Raw genomic sequence first — 25,840 nt, 5'->3', positions numbered from 1 at the left:
TGGGTCTCAGCATTCTTTTATTCATATTCCTCATATTTCATATATTAGTTTTTGAAGGTACATTAGAGGATATTTGGAACCAGATAATTACTGAGTTTGTATTCAACTCAAAGACGTACCTTCTTAGATTTCAACTCTAAGATGTACCTTCTAAAAATATTTTTACCAACTTAATGTGTAAATGCCATTTCCTTAAATAATGTGTTTTTGCAACCTTAGTTATTGTATGTTCATTTGAGAAATATGTTAATACAATTCTGATGGCTTGAATATTTGAGGAGGAATACAGCATACAACTGTGCATGGTGCACTCTAAAAGGGTTTTATATCAGTGAACTGTGCTAGAAAACTTAGAAGAATATGAGATTTTGATCTCAGAATCTCAAACTTGACAATTTAAAACATGATTTTTTTTAAAAGGAACTTTTTTAACTTCTTTTCTTTTTTTGAGAACAGTGTGGTTGACTGAATAGCTGGGGAAAGGGTATTTCTCATCTAAACTAGATTATAAAGTCCTTGAGGGTATGTCTTTCTAGATATACTTCTTGCTATTTTCCATATTTTTAATATGAATAATATTAAATTTAAGCAAAGAAATGTAAATGAAAATATCTATTCTGCCATAATGCATAAATTGTACTCCTTTGGAAAGCTCACATTATCAAAAAATTTGTATAAACATGATTATTTCCATTGGAGATGAGGTTAGGATCTGAAAAGCCTCATACACAATTCTTATCACCTTCATTGTTAATTCAAATAAAACACAAAAGTGGTATGAGATAAACAAAAGAAGGCAGAGTTAAACAAGCAGCCAGTCACACAAAGCAGGAATGTACTCCTAGCCTGTGTGAGCCATAGAGTTTTTATTTTTCTTATTTTGGTGCTAGTTCTTTTTTTTCTTCTTTTTTTTTGGCTTTCTGGATAGATTTATTTTTTTAACTCCTAGTATCAATCTTACCTTGATATCTTATATCCTAAAGATTAAATTTTAAAATATCCACCACTGATACATCTTTTTTTTATTATTAAAGTATAGTTCATATAAAATTTTGTGTTGGTTTCAAATGTACATCCCAGTGGTTCAACAGTCTCCATGATCAACTTATACTGTGATTGGTAATTATTGTGCCCTTTTATCCCCCAACTCCCACACCCACCCCAACCCCTCCCCCCTTGGTAACAGTAGTCACTTCTCAGTGTCTATGAGCCTACTGCTGCTTTGTTCCTTCTCTTTTGCTTTGTTTTTAGATTCCACAAATAAATGAAATCATATGGTATTTGTCTTTCTCTGCCTGGCTTATTTCACTGAGCATAATACCTTCTAGATCCATCTATGTTGTTGCAAATGGCAGGATTTATTTTCTTTTATGGTTGAATAATATTCCATTGTGTATATGTACCACATCTTCTTTATCCATTCATCCATTGATGGACACTTAGGTTGCTTCCATATCTTGGCTATTGCAAATGATAAACATAGGGGTGCATACATCTTTTTGAATCAGGGATTTTGTTTCTTTGGGTAAATTCCTAGGGGTGCCAGTTCTTGATTGTAATTGTAAGAACTCTGTTTTAGGCAAAACATATTCTCTAATTAGTCAGTTGTCTTTTAATCAATTTATGTTTAGAAAATTTGCTTTGAGAAAAAAGTGTCTGTACTTAATACCCATGAATGAGGGTATGGTCCACCTCATTTCAAATCTGTTAAAAGAACCCAGCCCATCCACCAAGTGCTTCAGAATCTCTGATTTTGACTCTTTTCCCTATTTTGGTTCTACATCTTGGCCAGCGGTCTCCCTAGAAGCCTCCAGCTTGGTATCCTGATTTCAGACTTAGTATCTCAGAAGCCACTTCAGGACAGAGCTCTCAGTACTACCACCTGGCCACAACCAACCCGACCACAGATAAGGAACGGGGCTCTGTCCCTGAGCACTGGCCACAGCATGTGAGATCTGCCAACTTTTGCCCAGTTCTCACCTCTTAAGAGAGGGATACTGTATGGGTGTGACCAGTAAGTAAGGAATACCCACAAAACACTCTCATTTCTTTTTTCAGCCTAATCTGTGGATTCACATTTATTATGGATGAACAGAACAAGACAGATTCCTGTCCCTATGGGGGGTTTGATCCACCTAGCTTAGAAGAAAAGACTGTTTTCTTCCCATCTGGTGATTCCATAACCTATTCTTATCAGTGCTTACAACTACAGAACAAATTTATTTGGGGCAAAAATTTAGTTACAGCTCATTTCCTTCAGTGTGAGCAACCATGCTATATATAGTTCTCTCATTTTATTGCTTTAATTTATGTATCAGAAAGAATCTGCTCTAATTGTGGGCAATTATCAGGAGAGAAATGTGTTCTCATGCACCTCAGGGATTTGTCTGTGGGCTTGTATTTTTAAATAGCCCATTTATTCTCCAGTAGGTAGAAAATCACTTTTGTAGATTTTCAAACATACATTATAACCATCATGAATAATTAAATCAATATTAAAATAGTATTATCACATTATACATTCGCTTTAAATTGTTTTTCTTTTCTCTCTATAAGCAGTTACCTATGTATCTACTATATACTTTTGAAGGTATTTCTAGTGTAATACAATACAAAGAGGGACTCTACTCTCTCTTTGGATTACTAGAAGTAATCAAGACTAGTTAATGGCACTACTGGGGAGATACAAAGCCTCAAACAACAGAAATGAACTTCCAAGGCCTAAGAAATGGTAGGACTGAATTTCTGCTAGCTGCAGATGGTCTTAAGGAAACATGATATCTCCAAGCAAAGCTCACCAGCCCTATCAACTATTTGATATATATACTTAAGTATATACATCTTAGCCTTTCCAATCCAGCCTTCTTATTGACATATATTTCTCAAAATTGGAAATAAATTTTTGTTGTTTTTCCCATACTGTTCCTCCAACAGTGCCATATTTTCTAATACTCTAGGCCTTTGTGTGTCATCTGACCCTAATACCATTGTCTCTTAACGAGCAAGAGATCTTAAATATGATGCTTATCTTAAGGCGGCTGCAAGACAAGTGGATCTCCATGCCTGCCTGCCAAATCTTAAAAGGTTTTATAGAAGCCTTAACTGGGTCCAGTCACATGTATAGTCCAGATGGTGTCAGAACTATATCATTATTTCAAGGCTATGTGCTTGAGGCAGCCTCTAGGAGCACGGAGGTCCTAATACCACTGACCCTAATACCAATATTGGTAGAAACAGCTCATTTTATGGAATTTGATAAGCCAAAAATATTTGAATCAATACGAAAACCTTACTCACATTGAAGGATATTAAATGACACTGCTTCCAAGAAGACTTTTCTGATCAAAATCAATTCTCCCCAATTAAATTCAACATTCCCCATTTGCAACATATTAAAGTAGCTATTCCATTTTGTACATCATGACTAGTTGCTGACACACTTCAATGGCCCATTAGCTTCTACACTTATGGAATTCAAATTGTCTCATTAATCTGTGTATATCCCACAAAGTCCACATGTGTATCCTACATAAAAGTTATAAAGAAGAAGTTATGTATTTGCTATATGAGCACAACACTGAGAAATGGGATTAACTAGAATATTCCCTTCATTGTCCCAATCCCACCAAGGGGAAACTTGGAATCCAAAGAATCTGATCGAAACCCCAGCAACCACTCTTGGAGCTATGGCTCTTGTGGTGGCTCAAGGCTTCCAGGCAGGCCCAGGAAAGAAAGAAGTGTTTCTTGGCACAAAAAAATAGCAGGTTCTATCTTTCTGAAAAGAGTAAGAAAGAAGCCATGCTAATGGAAGAAGTATCATTTTTAAAATGTGAATTTAGATTCTGTTGTCTTAGATAGAAAGTAATGCTTGCATCGGTGAGGTGTGACTGCTTGCTGATTAACCAATGGGGAAATTGATAGCAGTTCTCACAGTAGAGAGGCTGAACTGGGATTAGAACAGGTACTTTCACCCTCATTCACGGTGAAATGGATCCTGCCCATCACTTCCAGCACTGACTGAATCAGCATCAGTGCCCCAGAGGACATCTTAGCAAAGCCTGAGGACCTCAAGTTTTCAAGATCCAGAGGTTTCTCTGGACAGAGCCTCCTCTTCCTCCTGTCAATTTCCCCCAGAGAAATTATGGGCCCATTAATGGGGTGTTGGGAAAAATAGAGGGAGGAACATAGAGAAGGATGGACCTACAGTAGACATCTTCTGTTTAAAGTTCAGGTTGGGAAGAGCTTTTCCTTAGATGGGACAAGGGAATGCCTTGGATAGAACCACACCAGTGATTTTCTCACACAGTCCTCCTATCCCCAAATCTAACACTTCCATGGGAAAACACAACAGTAACAACAACAAAACACTTCACACACTTTCACCAAGTCTCGCTGGTTGGGTAGAGATTGGCAGGCCAAGGGGTCAGGCCAAGACAAGAGCTGGACGGGACTTGGCCCCTAAGGGGATTACTGAGAGTAGTTGGCCTTTTTATTGTCTTCCCTTCAAGTTTTCCCTGAGTATGTTTCAGTAGATACAGCTCATTTTATGGAATTTGATAAGCCAAAAATATTTGAATCAAGTAATTTGGTCAGAGAAAGAGACAGAATGAAACTTTTCCCCAATTACGAAATTATTCCAACTAGGTAAGGAAGACAATATAAGCAGACCCAACAAAAATGTCATAAATTCAAGCTAATGTTCTTTAAATATTGTTCCACAAGGATTTAATAAAGTTGGAGTAAACTTATTTTTTATTAACAAAAATTATATGCTTCTTTATGTTCAAAATAATTGATTTATTATATGCCCTAAATGTAGCATATTTTCATGTTTCACAGTTTTTCCGTATCAAATTTTATTTTGCTGAACCCATTGGAATTTGCTTTATTTGGAAAAGAACACTGTTCCAATTTCAATCAGCTTTCAATTATAGAATTTTAAACATAATTATCTGACCTAGCAGACATCCAACACTGTCCCATCTTATTTTTTTATATTGCAATCAGAAAATGAAATGTATTCTGCATAAGAAACTCTTATGGAAACAAGAGAAAGACACATTCATTTAGGGATTTACTTCTATAAAAACTTTTAGCCCAAAGTCAAGACTAAAGAAATTTGGCCAAAAAATCCACTTTTCTTTGGTAACCACCCCATCCCCCAACCCCCGCCTTCTCTTCAGTTTTATTTTTCAGTTTTTTGAAGTAGGATATTCTTGGGTGTTCTATTAAATGATTCAGAGTTTAAATGACAAATCACTTGTCCCAACATCAGCTGATCCGTGGTTGGTATCCAGCCTGTAATTGCAGTGTGCAACATGCATTTACATGTTGCAAGATACTCACCAGAGATTATTGTTTGATATTTCTACTCAAGAACACCAAAGGAGGTTAGGGAGCATCCTGGAGAAGGTGTGAACGCAAATTGACCTGTAAGCTAGACGCAGCAATTGGAGGCTCCTCACCTCCACACTTTTCCTCAGAATGTGGGTTCTGCTTGCCCTCCATGCTCCTAGAGGCTGCCTCAAGCACATAGCCTTGAAATAATGATAGAGTTCTGACACCATCTGGACTATACATGTGACTGGACCCAGTTAAGGCTTCTATAAAACCTTTTAAGATTTGGCAGGCAGGCATGGAGATCCACTTGTCTTGCAGCCGCCTTAAGATTAGCTTCACATTTAAGATCTCTTGCTCGTTAAACCTGCCACCTAACTAACCTGGCGTGGCCTGCCTCTTTACTGAGTCTTTCCCTGCCCTCCACCAATGGGGGTACGTTTCAGATTACACCTGGGAAGCCCCCAAGGAGCTGGCAGACCAACAAAGGAGCAGGACAACTTACATTTAGCCTATCATGCAAGGAATTAATTAATCAGCACCATATCCCCACATTCCAGTGTATCCACATGAATTTCTATAGACTAAATTTCCAAGATAGTCAAATAGTTATCTTTCAAACCATCTGAGTTTAAAATAATTCCTTTTGTGGGCTATCCTGAGGGTTCAATAACCAAACAGCTGATTGGTTTCGGAGATTATGAAATCTCTTGAAACATGGACATTTTGCTACCTGTGAAGCCACCAGTCACTAGCTGGGCTGAAGGCATAGCTTTTTTTTCTGTTCTGTAGTGACATGCTAAACTTTACATGGATAATACCAATGTTTTCTCCGTTCCTAATAAACCATAGTTATAATTCAGTGAACCTGTTAGTCTGTGATATTAGGAAATCCATAAAATGCAGAGATCAAGAAACCTCCTTTGGAAAACAATGTTCTGGTGTATTAGTTTTCTAGGGCTGCTATAACAAAAAAAACACAGACTCAGTGGCTTAAACGATGTAAATTTTTATTCTCACAATTTTAGAGCCTAGAAATCCAAGATCAAAGTGTGGGCAGGGCTGATTCCTTCTGAGATCATTGAGGGAAGGATCTCTTGGATGAGTTTCTCCTCGGCTTGTAGATGGGCATCTTCCTGTATCTTCACATTGTCTTCCTTCTGCATGTATTTGTATCCAAATATCTTCTACTTATAAGGATACCGGCCATATTGGGTTAGGGCCCAGTAAGACCTCGTTTTAATTTAATTACCTCTTTAAGGATCCTAACTCTAAATATAGTTATGTTCTGAAGTACTATGGGATTAAAACTTCAACATGTGAATTTTTAGGGGGATATAATTCACACCAAACATCTGGAGACAAAGTTTTATGGGTCTTAAAGGTCTTTAGACCCTATTGAGTCTGTGCAGGACATTGGCTGTCAGGCAAAGTGAATCCCAAATGTGTCCCCAAACCACACCAGCACTGCTTGACACGCACTCTGGGCTTTCTTTTTTCTACTTCTTTTATTTAGCTTTAGTTTTGTCACGTCTATTCCTCATAAGGCTCCTGGGGGAAGGCTCACTGTGGCCACCAGCTTGTGCACTCTGCAGAGCCTTTGTCCAGGAAACCAGACCCTAAATGGATGAATCTCCACCTGCCTTTCCACAGTTGTCTGGACTGGACGGGACACCTGACCCATGCTAAGCCAATCAGAGTTCCTTCCCTAGGAATATGGAATTGAACTTGGAGATAGCAGCAATCTATGTGGCCCTGTGTCAAAGTCAGGTTCCCCACTGTCTAGTAGTACCCAAGTATGGGTACTTTCCCTACTACCATGAACCACCTGTGGCGTCAGGGCCCACCCTCTGTGGTGGAAGGCTTAGGAATATTCTGCTCTGTTGTAAAGGCCGACTATCTACATGAGCAGATCAGACGGAGACCCTCAAATCCCTGAGTCCAGGAGGACCCCCACTGCTGGATGGGCCAAAGGGATATGAGGTCCTGGCTGCTGTCAGTGGAAAGGTCTTTACAGGTAGCAGAGCAACAAAGCCTAGCTAATCATGGCTCCTTGGTACAAAAGACCAGGGCAAGTGTGTGCTCACTCCAGTGGTAACCCATGATCAGCAGACCTGGCTCCCAGCCCTGGTGAGTAAGGTACTTACAGCCTCTCTGGACAATTCTGCCTTCATCCACATGATCCCCCCAAGATCCTGGTCCCTTATCCCAGCCTCTACTGACTTTGCCACCCTTCTCCCTGGGAACGGGGTAGTTACAGTCAGGGTCTTTTACAAGACTCTTTCCAATATATTAGTGTTAGGACATAAATTCCATGCCCTGCTGCTTCTCAGACCTTTAATTTCACTCCTCATAATCCTTTTCTTTTTACCTCATTCAGATCAAAAGCTTTGGTTTCTACAACTGTTTTGGGGTAGGGAATATGGGGAATCACTGTACCTTCCACTCAGTTTTGCTGTGAACCTTAAAAAAAACAGACAAAAAAAGTGCCTTTGCCTTCGAAACTATTGTTTCTGATAGATTTACGAAAGAGCATATTTTGTAAATTAAAAAAACTTTCTTAAAGCAAGCAGGAACTGTTTATTATTTTTGCATGCCAGCTAGAACCTTCCTAATTCTTTCAGACAATGTGGATAGCTTTGGGGAAGCAGAAAGAATTACAAAACAGAAACACACACACATTCATATTTCAAGAAATTACCTAAGTGAGTAAACTCACTTTTGTTGGTGCTCATATTCCACCTTGTGAGTTAGAGAATAGGTAAAACCAGTTGGCAAGGATAATAATGGAATGGACTCCCACAGAGAAGCAGAGAGGGCAGTGGGGAGAAGACTCTGTGGGCTCCTGATTCTTTTTAGTTTCTCAGTTTCTGCGCAACTGGAGCTGCCCTTTTATTCTCATATTCTTAAACATCACTGTATTCTTAAACTATTTTTCTAAGTTTTCTTAAGATAGTTCAAGTGAGCTTATATACTTAGCAACCAAAACAGTGCTAATCAATAGTTTTATAGTTTCAAAGTTAATCTTTGTGTTTCCAACTTTTAAAAACACTATAGAGATTTACACTAATAGGCAGTTGAATGGTTCTATATTTTTACTGTGAAATTATGAAAATCTGTAGTATTTACTGCAACTCTGAAGTTAGTATTTTCTTGATGAAGATTGCAGAATATGGTTGCAACATAAAACCTTAAGCGTTGGTATCCCTCTCGAAAGAGATACAGACAAGATAATAAGACTAGTTCCTCCATACTGTTACTGGACATCTCCAGATAGAAGCTCTCTCTGAACACTGAGGAGTAGCAGAAAGACTGGAGTTTGGGAGTATGTGGCAGTGCTTCATCCTCAGATGTTACAGGATACTTACTCCTGCTATTAGTTTCCTTGCCTTAATTTGAGGTCTGCAGTAGGCTAGGGATGAAAGTCCTTTCCTTTTCCTGTTGTTTTCATTCTGCCCAATGCTCTCTTTTTAGGGAAACTGTGCAAGCCCCCTTTTCAGGGATTTTGCTCTCATGGCTCCTACTGAGCAGGCAGTGATATGATCCAACTTCTTGAAGCACACGAGAATGTGTTCCTGCTATAGGCTGGAGCAATCAAATTCTTCCAGCAGGGAATTTGGAATTGGGCTTTTGAGACTCTTATCAATCTTGGTTGGGGTCTGGACAGAAAGTCATTGTCAAGCTGAGCCAGACACTGCTGGTCTGAGAGATAAAGCAGACATGCAGAGGGAAGGAGCATTAGGAAGCATTCAGCTTCTCTTGAGAGAGCAGGAGAGAATGAACTTTGCTTCTGAATTCCCAGCTTCTTGGGCTGTTTTTTTCTGAGGCTTCACTGACTTCCTGCCCCCAAGTTCTTTGAGATATCTTCATATTCTTCCAAAAACCTTCCCTGTGTGCTTTAATTGATTTGAATGGGCTCTATCACAGTCAACCAAGAGCTCACTATATGCGTCAGTCATTATATAATGAACAGAGTATATAGCCTATTATTACCCATTCACCTGATTATTAAACAGGCAATACCAAAGAAAAAGAACAGAATCCAAGTTTATTATTTCCTTTTCCATGTATCTTTTCAAGCAGAGGTGGGTATTTCAGTTTCTTGAATTTGCTTTTTAATATGAACAGAAGTTCAAGAACTTATTTTACAAGATGCCCATTATATTTTAGTTGTAGACCTAGAAGTGAGACCCCAAAATTATCTATGCTTAAGATATGGGATGAACATTATACACTCTTTCAATAGAAAAGATTGGATTCTCCCATCTGTATGTGTGTATCAGTACCCATGTGATAACATTTACCTCATTATTAGAATTCTGGTGCCCCATCCCCCATCAGGCAAACGCAAAATGATTATCTTGTGAGAGATTTGAGAATAAAGTGAATTTTGAAAGCTACTTTTATTAAATCCGAACAGCAAGTTACAAAGAATGAAGCTAATTACTTTAACCCAGAGTTTTATATCAAAGTTAATTACCTTGAATTTTAGCTCAAGAATAGTGGATTATAAGCTACTAAAATCTTATTTTTTATAGCTCTTTATTCCCACTTCTGATGTTCTTTGAGTTTGGGCAGGTCTGTCTTCCCAAAGTGCCAGGATGTGGTTGGACACAGCTTCCTAAAGCTCTCTTACTGTGTACCTTCACTCCCTCTGGAGGCGGAAGCAAAGAGCAGATAGATGTACCAAGTTTACTTTCACGAATTAATAAAGTCATCAAAATTAATCATTCCTGTAAGATTAAGGAGAATGTGTTTAGGTTGAACTACATTTATTAGACTCGTTCTAATCATAACCCAAAGCTACCCTCCGCATGAAGAAAACAGGTACATTCTAGAGGTTAAAACATATTTCAAATCTTTTAAATAAGTCATTTGTGAATTATTACTGCTCTCTTCTAAGTATCCTTTTCATTCTTGATTTTTACTACCTATATTTGAAGCCATAGAAACTATATATCAGCAGTGAAAAAATAAATATAGTTTTTAAACAAATGAACACAAGGTTATTGTAAATGGTCAGATGATTAAAAGTTAGAAGAATCATGGGTCAAGAATCATTAGTATTTTACAATTAAAAGATCACTTTTCTGAAACATGTAGGAAAAAAAGTTTTGCACAAATCTGTTTTGCTGTAAAATTTGGTGTTCCCAATCAATAGTGTCAGCCTTTTGAGATGCAGATTGTTACAGGGGCTGGGATAAGGATTTTAAGGGCTCTAGGCACCCTGAATTTGGCTTGCATAGTGAGCATGAATGTGTCAAACAGCTTTAAGTAAATCTGTCTAACCTTCTGTGATACAGGAGGGATGTGGTACTTTATCAAATTGGCAACCTTTAGATTTGAACAAAAGATGCCTTACATCAAGTCCATTACTAATTTTCATATCCCTTATATTTACTTTTATCAGTATGTCAATTTTTACTTTACCAAATTAAACACTTGCATAAATTATTCTACAAAATTACTGTTTGATAGAGTATAGGGTAACAGTGACCTTCTCATTAATCAAATCCAAGTGTGTTCTCATCCTAGTTGACTCTTGTCTAATTTGACACTAACTAACAACCTCTACTCTGTGGTTTCTAGGCTGTTTCTCTCAGTTCTATTTCTCTGACTGCTCTTTCTTAGTATCTTTGGTGGCTCTTATTGCACTTGCTCCATGTGAGTTAATACATTTCTATCTTTAACTATCTTCTGTTTTCATCTTCTCTCATTCACTCCCATCGTTTCAACTACCATTTAGAAGACATCAATAATTCCCAAATATATGACTGCAGTCTTGACTCTAGCTCCAGACTTTATCTCTAGAGCTAATCCTAATTAGCTCCACTAAGACGAACTCAAGGACTCTGAAACTCAACATGTCAAACAGAGCTCACTGTCCCCTCACTGTGGAAGGCAGCCTCCCAGACAGTGGGCAATGACACTCATTCCCTGGTATTCATGACCTTGAATGACACAGAAGGGACCTGGGGAGTGGGCACAGTTTATAATTCTTTCTCTTCTTGCATTTGTTCAGAATAATGCTTTTTATATTTTAAATGTTTCTTTAGGAATCATATCTTAATTTTTTTATGGCCACTTTTCCTTAGGTATGCCCAAATAATGTTAATAATGGAAACTTTTCTTATAATCAGCTAATCTCCTTTAAAAATGACCTTCAGTTTAGGAAACAGGCAAAGTAAAATAATTGTTTGATTTTGAATTTATCTCAAGCCATCAATACCTTATGCTGCTTCTTCCTCAACCCTCCTCTCACTGTCTTACGGAGCTTGTAGCCTGCACATTGGCTCACATAAAGAGCTGGAGACAACCTCTTTTTTTTAATGCAGTCTCATTTTCCTTCCTCATTAAGGAAAGAAACCATCGCAGAAGCAATCATCACCTTCAAACTAATTCCTTCTCTAGGTATCAGTGAATTCCTAAATCTCTTGATGCAGTTTTTTCTTTCATAAAATGAAGAAAACAATGCCAAATTTGCTGGTTTGTGAAAAGGTCATAATTGTAAAGATAAAGATAGCCTTTCAAGCTTTAAGTAAAGATGATATTTTTAGAACTTTTCCATTTGGTATGGGAAAGAATAGACTAGATTTCACAATTGCAAAGTTAGCCTTTTCTCTTTGTAATAAATAATTTGTGGGTAAAATTTGGAGAATCAAATAAAGTTAAATGAACCAGAATTCGAAATCTAGCTAATTTATTTCCTTCATTGAATCCCTTCATCCTCTCCTCCCTCTAAATACCACACTGAAAACACACCCTCAACCTTCAATCATGGGGTTTCTTTAAAGTTTATTCATGGATTACCAGTTTATAACTAACTTTGCTCTTGGTGGAGTCTCTAGGAAAATGACTTCAGATTCTCAAAAATCCTCAACTCCAGCTTGGGCCATTTACAGTATCTTTGGTTTGATATCTCTTGCTGCCTGCATGGCAACCTACTCACATACACAAACAACCCCAAAACTGAACACGACTGAAGCAGAGTATTACCAAACAGCAAACTCTTTTTCCTAAATTCTCTTCTGGAGAGTGGTTCTATTACTTCCTTCTTTTCCCAGGGTCACAAGCATGGTTAATTCCCACCCAGTTATCAATATATTCCTTTCTAATGAGCCAGACATGGATTTTAGTCTATTACCAAGTCCTGCCACTTCATCAATTGCCATCTTCCTCTTGTAGATAGTGAGGGTCCCGCGAGGACAGGTACAGTGTCTTCTGTCTTTTGTATTCCCAGTTCCTGACATTATGCCTACATATTTTAGGTGGTTAACAAGTGATTGAAATATTGAATGACTGGATTGCCTTCATTCTTGTTCCCGTTGACCCTTATTCTCACTGCTTGATTTCAGTTTGACAACGTAAATGTTGAACACTCCCAACAGCATCCCACTCACTCCTTCCTCATGTCAGAGCCAGATTCAAATTCTTTGGGCGCTCACTGAAACCTTATGTAAGACCCAATTTGTATTACTTGGTCCTTGTGTTCCAAACATTTTTGGACTGTCCCACTCCTCTCCTCAAAAGCTTCTAATTGCTTCCCAAATTAAATGAGAACCTTTTTATGAGTTTCAAAAGATTTCACTTAGTGGACACTTTTATAGGTGCTTCATTTCTAAATTTGTATTTAAATTCTCTGCTCTTGTCTATTAAATTTCCCAGAGGAACCTGAATGTGACTTTTCTGCTCTCCACCTGGGCCTTTCATATGTGTTCGTTCCAAAGCAGTAAAATGTGCTTTCACTTCTCCACTTAAATACCTGCCTTCAGAATGACTTGATATTTATTCCTTCAGAAGATCCTGCTGGAGTCTAGATACCAATAACTAACCAGCTAACCCAAACTCATAGATAGCCTAGTGGTTTTGTGTGTATACTTAAGCTTTATCTTCATCTTAAAGTGTTTACTGTGGTAGAGAATAAAATGCTTATACAGTGCCGGTCACTCATTTCAAAGGAAATTTGACAGGGTAAGGTGTATGTGGACTCTGGAATTTAAAAAGTGGACAGGCCCAAGTTACTACTTACTAGTGGTGTAACAAGTGATTTACCTAATCTTGAGACCTCTGTTTTCTCATCTGCAAAATGGGGATGGTGATAATTACCTCCTGAATTAGCAGAGGATTAAATGTGCATCAGTTGGCCCAGAGCTAGGAAATTACAGTAGATTTGATATATGGCACTAATACAATTACCACTAGATGAAAAGAGTATAAGCCTCAGTTTTAGATCATTTGCTTTACAAAGCACTAGTTCTTGCCATTTTAATAAGGGAGCATAGAAGAAAGTGACTTCTTTCTCCTGTAAACTATCACATACATGCTTAAAGTCTTAGGATGTGAGAACCTTGTCTTCTCTCTTTTAAATATTACATAATATTAATTTTTCTTCCTTTTGTATATATTAGGTAACCTCAAATTTATTTCATCTTGGAATGTTCATTCTTTTAAAAAACTGCCAATTGCCTTTTAATACCCTAAGAATTGGAGAAGTACCTGGCTATATCAGTGATGTCTATCTCATTATACAAACTGTCTTGCCATCTCATCAATAAAAATCATAAAAGATGTGGCCCAACTTGAGAGCCAGCTGATGCATGCAAAAGAAATTCACTGAATCAATATAGGTACATGTTCTGATGACTGGCTAAATTCAGAAAGGAAAAGGATGATCTAGTCCATTTTCATTGTTGCTGGAAAACATCCCTGCTTTATGTTGTCAGGGACCTGAGGGTAGAAAGTGTACACATATTTTGGAACCATGGAAACATCACTAAAATGATGAGACTCTGGAGGGCCTACAGTGTGAGAATACACTACCAAAGAAATCACTGTCTTCTGGGAAGGGTAATAAAAAACAGGGTATGGGGCTAGACCGCAGGTATCTGGCTTAACAGTTCACAGTTGAGAACGGTAGTAGCCTCAGAAAATTATCAAATGCCTCTGCTGAGCCAGTTACCGGTAAGATTCCACCTACGTGTGTACTACTTAAGTACCTTCCTACATACTTGAGCCTAAGTGACCTGTCAGCAGAGGGTGTCTGTGACAGTTGTAAGAGAATGGCCTTGCTTGCTGAGGATTTTGTGTGGGTGTTGAATATGGCACTTTAAACATAAATTTATGAGGTGCAAACTTTTTAATGCAAGGATGACTCATAACGTTTCAGAATGTGTAAATATGAAGCACCATCAAACTTAAACCGTCATTGGTGCTCACCCACAGCAAAACTAGCCTGGGTTTGATTACCGAATTGTTTGAACTACCAGGAAATTCACAAAATTTACCACTCCTAAGTTGACAACAAAAATTCTTGGGATGATTTTAACATTTGTGTGGCACTTCTATCTTGAACATCAAGTTCTATGTACTTAATCTGCATTTTTCAACATTACGTTTGACGGCACCATTCAGTTAACTCTATTTCTCCGAGATGAAGAATTCAATTGTTTTGAGAAGTTACACTGGAAAACTTAAATAGAATTGTATAATAAAGTAAAATTAAATAGATGAAATTTCTTACTGAGGTGTCTATAATCAGGCAATAAAAATAAAACTGAAAAAGGTTATAGATGTTAAGACAAAATTGAGATCGATATTTTATGAGATTCATTTCCAATGTTTTTAAAGTATTATCCAATTGCTACAAAAATGTCATAAAATTTTCCTTTGACTGAAGATGAACTTGTAAAGACTAGAAATTTAACATTAGAGTGATAATGGAAGTAGATTATTTAGCTGTCAGAAGAACAACCTTGGAAGTTGTGACCAAATACTCAGATACAAGCAGGAAACCCAGAATTCAACAGTATATTGTCTTAATATTTAAAAATTATGTAGTCCTTAAAAGACAGGGAGAATATGAAAGAACAATGAAATAAAGGACCTTAACCAATTCTGTAAATGGAACCAACTCATTACTCATAGTTCCCTTAAAAGTGACTTAAAATTTGCTACTTATAGGTTGAAAAAGACTTGTAAATTACACTTAAAAACCAATTTGATTAGCTTTTTTCCACATAAAAAACATGAAACCTTCAAGATGATTTTTTTCACAGGTCAGTAGAAACAGAAGCTAGAGAAGAGGTTTTAAAGCTTTTAACCTAGGCATACTCAAAAAAGTAAGAAAAACCCTAGCCTAGCAATTTTAGCTTTTGATCACATATATGTAAAATCAGAATCATCTTACAGGGTCACTAAAGATACAGTTAACAGTAAGGTTTTTAAGATTAAACATATCTACAATAAAAATAAATTTCTGGAAATTTGATCATTCTTATACTAACTTTGAAGGCCCAATCAAGAATCTCATTTATGAGGCCACCCACACATAATTATGAATATATAAGCTTGAAATCCCTGAAACACCATTCATGCACACAGCTGGACCATAGGGTGGTTTTAGTTAAACAGTAGCTACTATATTTGGTCATTTGCTTCAAGCTGTTACAAGCACAAAATGTTTGCTCAATTCTAACTCCAGCTATTTATCTATTGTACTCATTTCCCATAAAAGATCAGCCTCTAATTTCCTTAGGTTAATATCTTGGTTGATTTTTTTTTTTAAGACTCTGTATTAAGTGAATTACAAGCAAAAGGGGTATCACATCAATAACACTTAAAATCTGAGTAGCCAAGTGAGCAGACCATATGTCAAAAATTCCTTGCGTGCTTATTTAGGTTTTAAGTCTTAAGAACTGTCAACTATAATTGTAAAGGTACAGTAGGTGTTAGCAGCCTCATAATCACCAAATCCTAAAGCTTTTAGCCAGGTAGTTTTGCTAATTAAAGGCAAGAAAAAGAACGTATTTCTACTCCTGCCTTTTGACAGGTTCAATGGGACTGCCAAAGAATTATCCTGGTAAGCAGACCAAACTGGCATTCAGCTTCAAAATAAAACTGTAATAACCTTTTTTTCTTCTAAGTGGCCTCAAAGTGAAATGCACTAGCATTATGGGTCTATCACATCTCACCTTTTCTGTTAACTCTTTCAGTCCTGGCTGATCTCTTTTAAGTCTCACTCACTAAATATGCTTTCACCTACAAAAATGCCTACTATCATAATAATGCCTACTGCATACAGAATGCACTAGAATGTCAGGTCCTTATTCATCTCAAGTCTGTTACACACAAAAAATTGTGTTTTATCTGAGTGGTATCAGTTCCCATTCAACTAGGTATTCCCAAAGGGCAAGGATCATGTCTTATATTTCTTCTGTGACCTTCACTCTCACCCTAGTACCTAACACAGTGCTGGACACATTGAAGCTCTTCATTTATCTACCAAACTCATCAATTAAAACTTCATGGCCTACCACAGATTAGCTCAACTTCATATAATTAGCCTGTAAATTACTGAGGCCAAATTACATTAACACTTTACAAATATTCGTATTATTATAAATGTTGAATCCTAATGTTCCTCCTTATTTATTAACTTAGTTGGTTAGATATAATAGTTTTAAAAATATCTTTGTAAACTTCTCCTAAGTGAGAACAGTAACAGTCAAACTCTCTGAGAGACCAGAGTCAACAAAGTACCTGAATGACAAATGACTTTCTGGAAATGAAGGTAGCCTACAATAATATTTAGTCTTAGCTTAAGACCTAAGTACCTGGCCCCTGACACAAAAGCCCAGCCCAAATAATCAGAGAAGGGAGGCAGAATAGGCTTGTATTACCTACTGTGAAAAGTGCTATGCAGAAGTTCTATAAACATAAATGTGTGAGGCACAGAAAATCTTTATTGCCACAGGAAGCAGGTGCACTCATCCCACCTCACCAACAGCTTTAAGAGTCACAAAAACACAGACTTCACATAATAAAGTACAACACAGACTTGGGAGAAATGGTCCCTTGGACTATATTGGCTGTAATACTGAGGTAACCAATTGACCTTGTTCAGTGAAAATATCTCTAACACAATGAAAAAATCAACTAGTTTTGACAACCAATTCATATATACAATTCAAATAAAAATATATATTATTTGCTTCAATGTATAGCAAGTTTAATACATTAGTGTTTACAAAATAAAAACCATATTCTACTGATTTTTCTTTTGCTTCCCCCTTATCACTAAGCTTGAAAGACCAGAGAAGTATACTTACGGAAACCTATTCATGGATCAAAAGATGCAGTTTGTGGGGCCATGAAAAATGGATAAATAGTTGGAAAATTACCACATCTTTAAAAACTGTTGCTTATTAAAATCTACAAACTTGAACTGTAAGACACAATTTTAAAAAAACCCACAAAATTTCTCAAAATAGATTAGAATACAGGAAACGTTTCATGAAACTACTGAGATACTAACCAGTTCTATGGCTAATATTAAAAACTGAACAATCTATTTAAATTTGTACCCATACTATTTCTACACACAGTGAACTGTACAACCACAGTTATTAACCTCAAGCTAGCAACAAAGTTGCAAGGTCCATAAAAAGCTTCTTCAGTGGGTAAAACACTGTGGTACAATTAAAACAGTTAGGTAGGGAAAAAAGCCTTTTAAGAGTATTAAAAGTTGTTTACTGGTGTTTCTACTGTAAAGCTATTTGTTCTACAAATCAAAATGAAAAGGGCAGTTATATGACAGTGATCAGAGACTACAGTGCAGACATTTCATCTAACATCTGGCTGATGAATTTTAGTATAACAAGTTATGACTTAGTATTTTTTACACAATTATGACCTAGACCAGAACTAAAAACAAAAAAATACATATTCCGAGTCAATCTACTCTTCTCGGCAATATCTGGGTTTAGATAAATCTGGAGGAAGTAGACAAAAGAAATACCTTCTATTAAGCCAACAAAATAGAAATGTTAACTGGCAGAAATAGTATTTTTTTACTATGCATTCCAATCTGAAATTCTCATAAGTATGCAAGTACCTTATTGACATTTAAGCACAACCCCATGTATATGCACACAGCCCACTAATTAAATGGGCCAACAGATTAAAATATACTTCCAAGTTAAAATGAATTTTAAGAAAAAACTGCATTTACAAATCTGAAAGGTGTACAAAAATGAAATTGTGAAATAAATAATGAATAGAGATGTCAACTAAACCTCCATAGAAATATGCCTGCAAATGTGAATGCAGTGATTGTCCACACTTGTAATGGTTTGAGAAGACATTCCCCAGGCAGAGCCATCCAGTTTCTCTGAGTCCAGTACATTGAGAAGAATTCTGGATATAAGAGTACTTACTCTATGATTTATTATAGCCTTCATTAACAGTTACCATCCTTATCACATTTAGGGTTAACTTACTGTGACTTAATCTAATTAACATTCTGAAATAACAATGTTTAAGTCAAGGCTTTTACCCATAGGTCCACTTCTACTTGTTTCTCTGTCCAAGTAATAACTTCCTATTTTTGTTATACCTTAAGTAACTATCATTTAATGCAATCTGGGTCAACTAGGTTAAGAGAGATTTTCTACTCTACTCATCTTTTTAACTGCACTCCAGTATTTACTGTGTACCTGTGCCTGATTAAGCCAGTAAAAATGATGTTTTACACTAAAAATGACAAATTTCCTATTAAACAAAATCAGTTTTGTCAAATACTAAATCCACAATATTTTCCTTGGTTTAAATTGAGCATTTGCTTCCATTTTTCCAAGTCATTTCAAACTTGCCAATAACTACATAACTTAAACTTTCTTTTTTATGATTGCAAAGATTCTAAACTGACATAATATTTATGCTAAATACACTTAAAATAGACAACAAGATTTCAAGTAAAATAAATTGTATCCACATCTATTAGGCCAAATAGGCCTCAACATCTAGATTTTACTTCTATAAATTACACAAATACACTGTACAGTCTTAAATAGTGAATGCTTACTTATTAATTTGTAAGCCTTTCCACATTAAATGACTTACACAGGAATGTGAATGGATCAATATTTCTGTTATAGATTGCAACATTGTCTCAATTTTCTCTTTTGTGGCTGTTGTTTTGTCATCCTGGTTCCCACAGACTACTGTTATCAGTCCTTCTGCTTTGGCTATGAAATCTGTTTGAGCTGAATGAGGCAGCATTGGTAATTAAGGCTATTTCTATGATGGAGTATTATCCTTAAATCAGATGCCATTTCCAGAGTACAGTGGGAGAATCACAGCTATCTTGAATCTTCAGGCTCTGTTTTGATGACTTTCTTTTCTAAAGTAAAAGCTGAATGAGGGTAGTCTTTTAAAATTCCAAGGCTCTCTGCATAAAAATGAAAACACAAAGTGTGTTGATATTGATACTTTACATCAATGGATCACAAAAAACTTGATTTGTAAAACAAATCCCCAAACTCCATAGCAAACAGTATCAGCTATTTATGATTCTGCAATTCCAAATAAAAACCTTATGTTTACAGAGTTGCGGTTAAGGGTTTGGATTCTGGATTTAAATACCATCTCCACCAATTACGAGCTGTGTACATCCCTGGGCAAGTATGCACACCTTTCTAAGCCTTAGTATCTTCATCTACAAAATGGGAATAGTATCCATATACATGGTGGTATGAGAGTTAAGTCATGAAATGTAGGTAACAGCACTTAGTATATAAAACATGACAATTTTTTTAATGCTTTGTCCAATATGACAAAATAAAATTGGTCACTTGTATACAACAAAGTTACTAAAAAAAGTATTTCTTATTAAGGAAGAAATGAGGGAAAACATCTTCCATGTTTACACATGGAACTATTTTTTTTAAGCTTCTCTAGCCATGAAACATTAAGGTGGGAGAAAGGAATAAAAAAAGGAAGACTACTTTCATAAGGAATAATTCCTTGGAGTTATTGTGTATAGTTATTTCAACCTCACACAAACATTACAGAATGACAATAAAATGTAGTATTTACATGAAGTACTATACTGGGGGATACATACGCACATACACATGCACTTTGAAAAGGATTCCAAAAAGGTAAATACTAATGGCTTATCTGAAATTAGGAAGTTCAATTTATTCATAAGTGAGTTTTAAATTGTGCATAAGAAAAGTAATAAAAAAATAGTACCTACCATTTTATGGAATTCCTATCAGCTAGGCACTAACATCAGTATCTTGTTTAATCAGAAATTATCTCTATTTTACAAATGAAGCAATTGATCAAGTGATTCCTGAAGTTATTTTAAGCCAAAGACTGAATGATACCAGATTCTTTCAAATGATGTTAGTCTACTTTAATTTTGTCTAACTCAATTTACTTAGATAAAAATATGTAAATTATAATTATAATTTACATTTATAATTAAATTTATAATTATAATTTATATAAAATATAATTATAATAAGGAAGAGTTTATCCTTTTAGGGAGTTCAGTTTACTTCTGAAATAGGAATATCATCCCCAAAATGTATCTGCATGAAAAGTTTAGATTTTGGTACACAAGGTTCTCTTAGCATGAAAGCAAACATGCAATCCATCAATTCCATATTATGAAATGCCAGAAAAAGGCAATGACACAACTCAAACTTGCCACTTAGGCCACTTATTATTTGGTTTAAAATTTGTATGAAAGTCATCATTCTCGTAGTAGCCAATCAAAATAATCTTAACCTTCATGAGTTTTCCCCTGTCAATTCTTTGGAATATATCATGCTCTCAAAAAAACTGGCTATTATTGTGACACTCTATTATTTCCAAGGGCAGAAAAACTGACAAGTAACATTGTTAGTTATGAGCTTTTGGGAGGAGAGGGAGATTAATCATACCCCACATTCTAACCTGATGAGTGGGACTTTGCTTCACTGGAGTAAAGTCTACTCAGCTCCCCATCCACCACAAAATGATGGGATTGTCTATTCTGTAAATTAGGCATTCGGAGATTCAAAGGTCTTTCTCCTAATGAAAAGAAAACAGAAAGCAGTATGAATAATATTAAAAACACTCCATGGGTTTTCTTAAAAACAAGTGCCTGAACACCCCCTTAGGGAAGGGGTAAGGAAAATCAACAGGCACTGAAGAACTTAAATAATAATTGGAGAAATATTTTAAACAATAATTTAGAAGAAAAATGGCAATTCATGCTAGTCCCAAAATTTACGATTCTGCCAGTACATTTTTTTTAATTTTGGTATCATTAATCTACAATTACAGAAAGAACATTATGTTTACTAGGTTCCCCCTTCACCAAGTCCCCCCCACATACCCCTTCACAGTCACTGTCCATCTGCGTAGTAAGATGCTGTAAAATCACTACTTGTCTTCTCTGTGTTGCACAGCCCTCCCCGTGCCCCCCACGCACTATACTTGCTAATCGTAATGCCCTCTTTCTTTTTCCCCACCCTTATCCCTCCCTTCCCACCCATCCTCCCCAGTCCCTTTCCCTTTGGTAACTGTTAGTCCATTCTTGGGTTCTGTGATTCTGCTGCTGTTTTGTTCCTTCAGTTTTCCTTTGTTCTTATACTCCACACATGAGTGAAATCATTTGGTACTTGTCCTTCTCCGCTTGGCTTATTTCACTGAGCATAATACCCTCTAGCTCCATCCATGTTGTTGCGAATGGTAGGATCTGTTTTTTTCTTATGGCTGCGTAATATTCCATTGTGTGTATGTATCACATCTTCTTTATCCATTCACCTACTGATGGACACTTAGGTTGCTTCCATATCTTGGCTATTGTAAATAGTGCAGCGATAAACATAGGGGTGCATCTGTCTTTTTCAAACTTGAGTGCTGCATTCTTAGGGTAAATTCCTAGAAGTAGAATTCCTGGGTCAAATGGTAGTTCTATTTTGAGCATTCTGAGGAACCTCCATACTGCTTTCCACAATGGTTGAACTAGTTTACATTCCCACAAGCAGTGTAGGAGGGTTCCCCTTTCTCCACAACCTCGCCAACATTTGTTGTTGTTTGTCTTTTTGATGATGGTGATCCTTACTGGTGTGAGGTCATATCTCATTGTGGTTTTAATTTGCATTTCTCTGATGATTAGCGATGTGGAGCATCTTTTCATGTGCCTTTTGGCCATCTGGATTTCTTCTTTAGAGAACTGTCTATTCAGCTCCTCTGCCCATTTTTTAATTGGATTATTTGCTTTTTGTTTGTTGAGGTGTGTGAGCTCTTTATATATTTTGGATGTCAATCCTTTATCGGATCTGTCATTTATGAATATGTTCTCCCATACTGTAGGATACCTTTTTGTTCTATTGATGGTGTCCTTTGCTGTACAGAAGCTTTTTAGCTTGATATAGTCCCACTTGTTCATTTTTGCCTTTGTTTCCCTTGCCCGGGGAGATATGTTCATGAAGAAGTCACTCATGTTTATGTCCATGTTATTTTTGCCTATGTTTTTTTCTAAGAGTTTTATGGTTTCATGACTTACATTCAGGTCTTTGATCCATTTGGAGTTTACTTTTGTGTATGGGGTTAGACAGTGATCCAGTTTCATTCTCTTAAATGTAGCTGTCCAGTTTTGCCAGCACCATCTGTTGAAGAGACTGTCATTTCCCCATTGTATGTCCATGGCTCCTTTATCAAATATTAATTGGCCATATATGTTTGGGTTAATGTCTGGAGTCTCTATTCTGTTCCACTGGTCTGTGGCTCTGTTCTTGTGCCAGTACCAAATTGTCTTGATTACTGTGGCTTAGTAGTAGAGCTTGAAGTTGGGGAGCAAGATCCCCCACTTTATTCTTCCCTCTCAGGATTGCGCTGGCAATTCGGGGTCTTTGACGGTTCCATATGAATTTTTGAACTATTTGTTCCAGTTCACTGAAGAATGCTGTTGGTAATTTGACAGGGATTGCATCGAGTCTGTATATTGCTTTGGGCAGGATGGCCATTTTGACGATATTAATTCTTCCTAGGCAGGAGCATGGGTTGAGTTTCCATTCATTAGTGTCCTCTTTAATTTCTCTTAAGAGTGTCTTGTAGTTTTCAGGGTATAGGTCTTTCACTTCCTTGGTTAGGTTTATTCCTAGGTATTTTATTCTTTTTGATGCTACTGTGAATGGAATTGTTTTACTGATTTCTCTTTCTATTAGTTCATTGTTAGTGTATAGGAAAGCCACAGATTTCTGTGTGTTAATTTTGTATCCTGCAACTTTGCTGAATTCCGATATTAGTTCTAGTAGTTTTGCAGTGGAGTGTTTAGGGTTTTTTATGTACAATATCATGTCATCTGCAAATAGTGACAGTTTGACTTCTTCACCAATCTGGATTCCTTGTATTTCTTTGTTTTGTCTAATTGCTGTGGCTAGGACCTCCAGTACTATGTTGAATAACAGTGGGGAGAGTGGGCATCCCTATCTTGTTCCCGACCTCAGAGGAAAAGCTTTCAGCCTCTCGCTGTTCAGTATGATGTTAGCTGTGGGTTTATCATATATTCTGCCAGTACATTTTTAAGAGCTACACATGAACTAAAATAAACAAATGACTGAGACCTCCAGTAACACGCCAGCTTTGGCATACAACCCATGCCCTCTGTAAGGCATCTTACTAGCACAGCCATTTACCAAGGCATGTCATTGACCACATAGTAATAAATGCTAGAGAGAGACAGACGTGGCTTCAAGCCAATTGCCTATTATTAAAAAGAACAAACAAATCCTATGGCAAATCCATAAAACAAATAGAATTAGCACAGATATGGCAAAACAAAGTTTTATACACCAAATCGTATTATCTGTCATAACCCTCAATCTATCATACTTAGAAAACTGCTACCCCATAGTGAATTATCCTGGTGTCACCAATTAGTCATCAAATCTTTCATTAATGCTTTTGCTTCTTAACTCTTAACCATCAAGGATGACTAGGGAAGTTAATAACTCAACTAAAAAGTTTCTGTAGTATCTAAAAAAGAAGAATGTTCTTTTCCTCCAGTATTCCATTCTGCTGACATATGTAATATTCTATACAGTTGGAGAATGCTCAAGATGGTATTCTTACTTAGAAATCTCATTTTTTTGACAATAGTAACCATTCTCTAGGAAAGTATAACAGTAATATATATTTTTAAAAAGGTCCTACATAATAATTTTTTCTTCAAACATTATCACCATTTGAAACTAGAGGATATATTTCTATACTGTATATTATATACTGTACACCTCCCTCTACTAGAATGTAAGCTACAAACAAGTAGGCACTTCATCTTATTCACTGCTTCATCTTTCATCTATTCATTCTTAGAAACATGCCTGGAACATAGGAGATACTAAAAAGTATCAGGTGAATGAGTGAATGACAATGACTTTGTTGTCACTGAATCTTGAAGACACAAGATTTTCATCATATGTGAACAAAAAAAATGAAATACTTTTAAAAATGGTAGCAATACTCATGAATTATACCTTTCTAAACCTAAGTTTAGGAGAACAATTTCCAAAGTATATGGCACACAAAATATTTCCACAGGAACTATAGGCCAATGTGAAGCCTGAAATAAGACAAAATTTTTTCAAGTCTCTCCATTCTTATACTGTCTCTTCAAATCTCTTGAACTCTTGTTCTAATATTTTAGAAGCAGTTATCATATTTTCTTAGGAACCAAATGTGATAAATTTTACAGACAAATCTGTTTTTGAAATCTAATATGAAATTTTGCTCTTTTAAAAAAATGATTAACATCTCTCATGAAATCTCTTTCTCTGGGAAAAAAAAACAGTACTGTTTACATCTCATTCCCACTCAGCCTTTACAAAGAACAGGTCAACTGCATGTGCTTGCTATTGTTCAGGGATCATAAGGTTAAAACTTTATCATGTAAAACCTCACATATTAAATTTGCAGGATGAATTCTTTCCTTTTTTGAAAAAGGGATAACTTAAAACTTAATTTTGATAGAGAATCTATAAAATAATCTCTACAAAATATCACGTTAAAAATCAGTAGATTTTTTTTCTCTTTGAAGTGCACATAGTAGTTAGCTATAAAGGTGTAGGTCATTTTAGAGATGTACCTTGTCCATCATGGTTATCACAAGCTAAGCCATTAGGGCTGTGCTCTTCTGAGCTCTGCCTGTAAAGTCCTGCAGACAGCCTTCTTTCAGCATGCTGCAGTCTCTCATAGCCAGCTGGAGGGCCAAGGAGCTCCATCTGCTTTGCCATCACCTTTTCAGGCTGCTAGTAAGTAAAGCAAAAATAAAATCAGTAACTAAAACATGCAAAGTTTTTTTTAATGGTTTAAAGATGCCAATTTCAGACTCCAGCAAATAAATTTAGTATTCATTAAAATTAGTTCACACTTCATGTGGTATACACATTCCATAAATATGCATAGATGTCTATATCATCACGTTAAAACATAAAATGTTGGATTCTGTGCCAAAGAAAAAAATCTTTCTGCTCAATCCTATAAAGAGAAATCCATTTCAGCTTAAAAGCAAAATAACCTTAGCTTTGTTTTGCAAAATACTGAGTCCTTTAAAAGACTTTTTTAAAAAAAGAACCTTAGAGCAACAGCAACATCTGCTATAAACTGATTCTAACACACAGGGCATTTTTACTTTAGGATTTGGCACTACGCAGACTCTGAAATG

General features: G+C 36.3%; 1 protein-coding gene across 3 annotated transcripts in view; it reads right to left on the bottom strand.

Annotated features, from left to right (window-relative positions):
* NAB1 (NGFI-A binding protein 1) overlaps nt 1–25,840 on the bottom strand; it is a 103,847-nt gene that overhangs the window by 41,742 nt on the left and 36,265 nt on the right. The window contains exons 6-8 of one of the 3 annotated variants that reach the window (XM_036927940.2): nt 25,262–25,424; nt 21,082–21,198; nt 16,995–19,564 (exon numbers count right to left, since the gene is read on the bottom strand). In XM_036927940.2, the coding sequence (XP_036783835.1) occupies nt 19,476–19,564; nt 21,082–21,198; nt 25,262–25,424 (369 nt within the window). In that variant the 3' untranslated portion in view covers nt 16,995–19,475. Of the gene's footprint in view, nt 1–16,994; nt 19,565–21,081; nt 21,199–25,261; nt 25,425–25,840 lie in introns of those variants that run through there. The other 2 variants (XM_057503718.1, XM_057503720.1) reach the window with 2 other exon arrangements.

This window comes from Manis pentadactyla, chromosome 6, assembly GCF_030020395.1.
Source record: "Manis pentadactyla isolate mManPen7 chromosome 6, mManPen7.hap1, whole genome shotgun sequence".
Classification (NCBI taxonomy): Eukaryota; Metazoa; Chordata; class Mammalia; order Pholidota; family Manidae; genus Manis; species Manis pentadactyla.
Note: the sequence above shows the minus strand (reverse complement) of the source record. Positions and strands in the feature narration are given on the sequence as shown.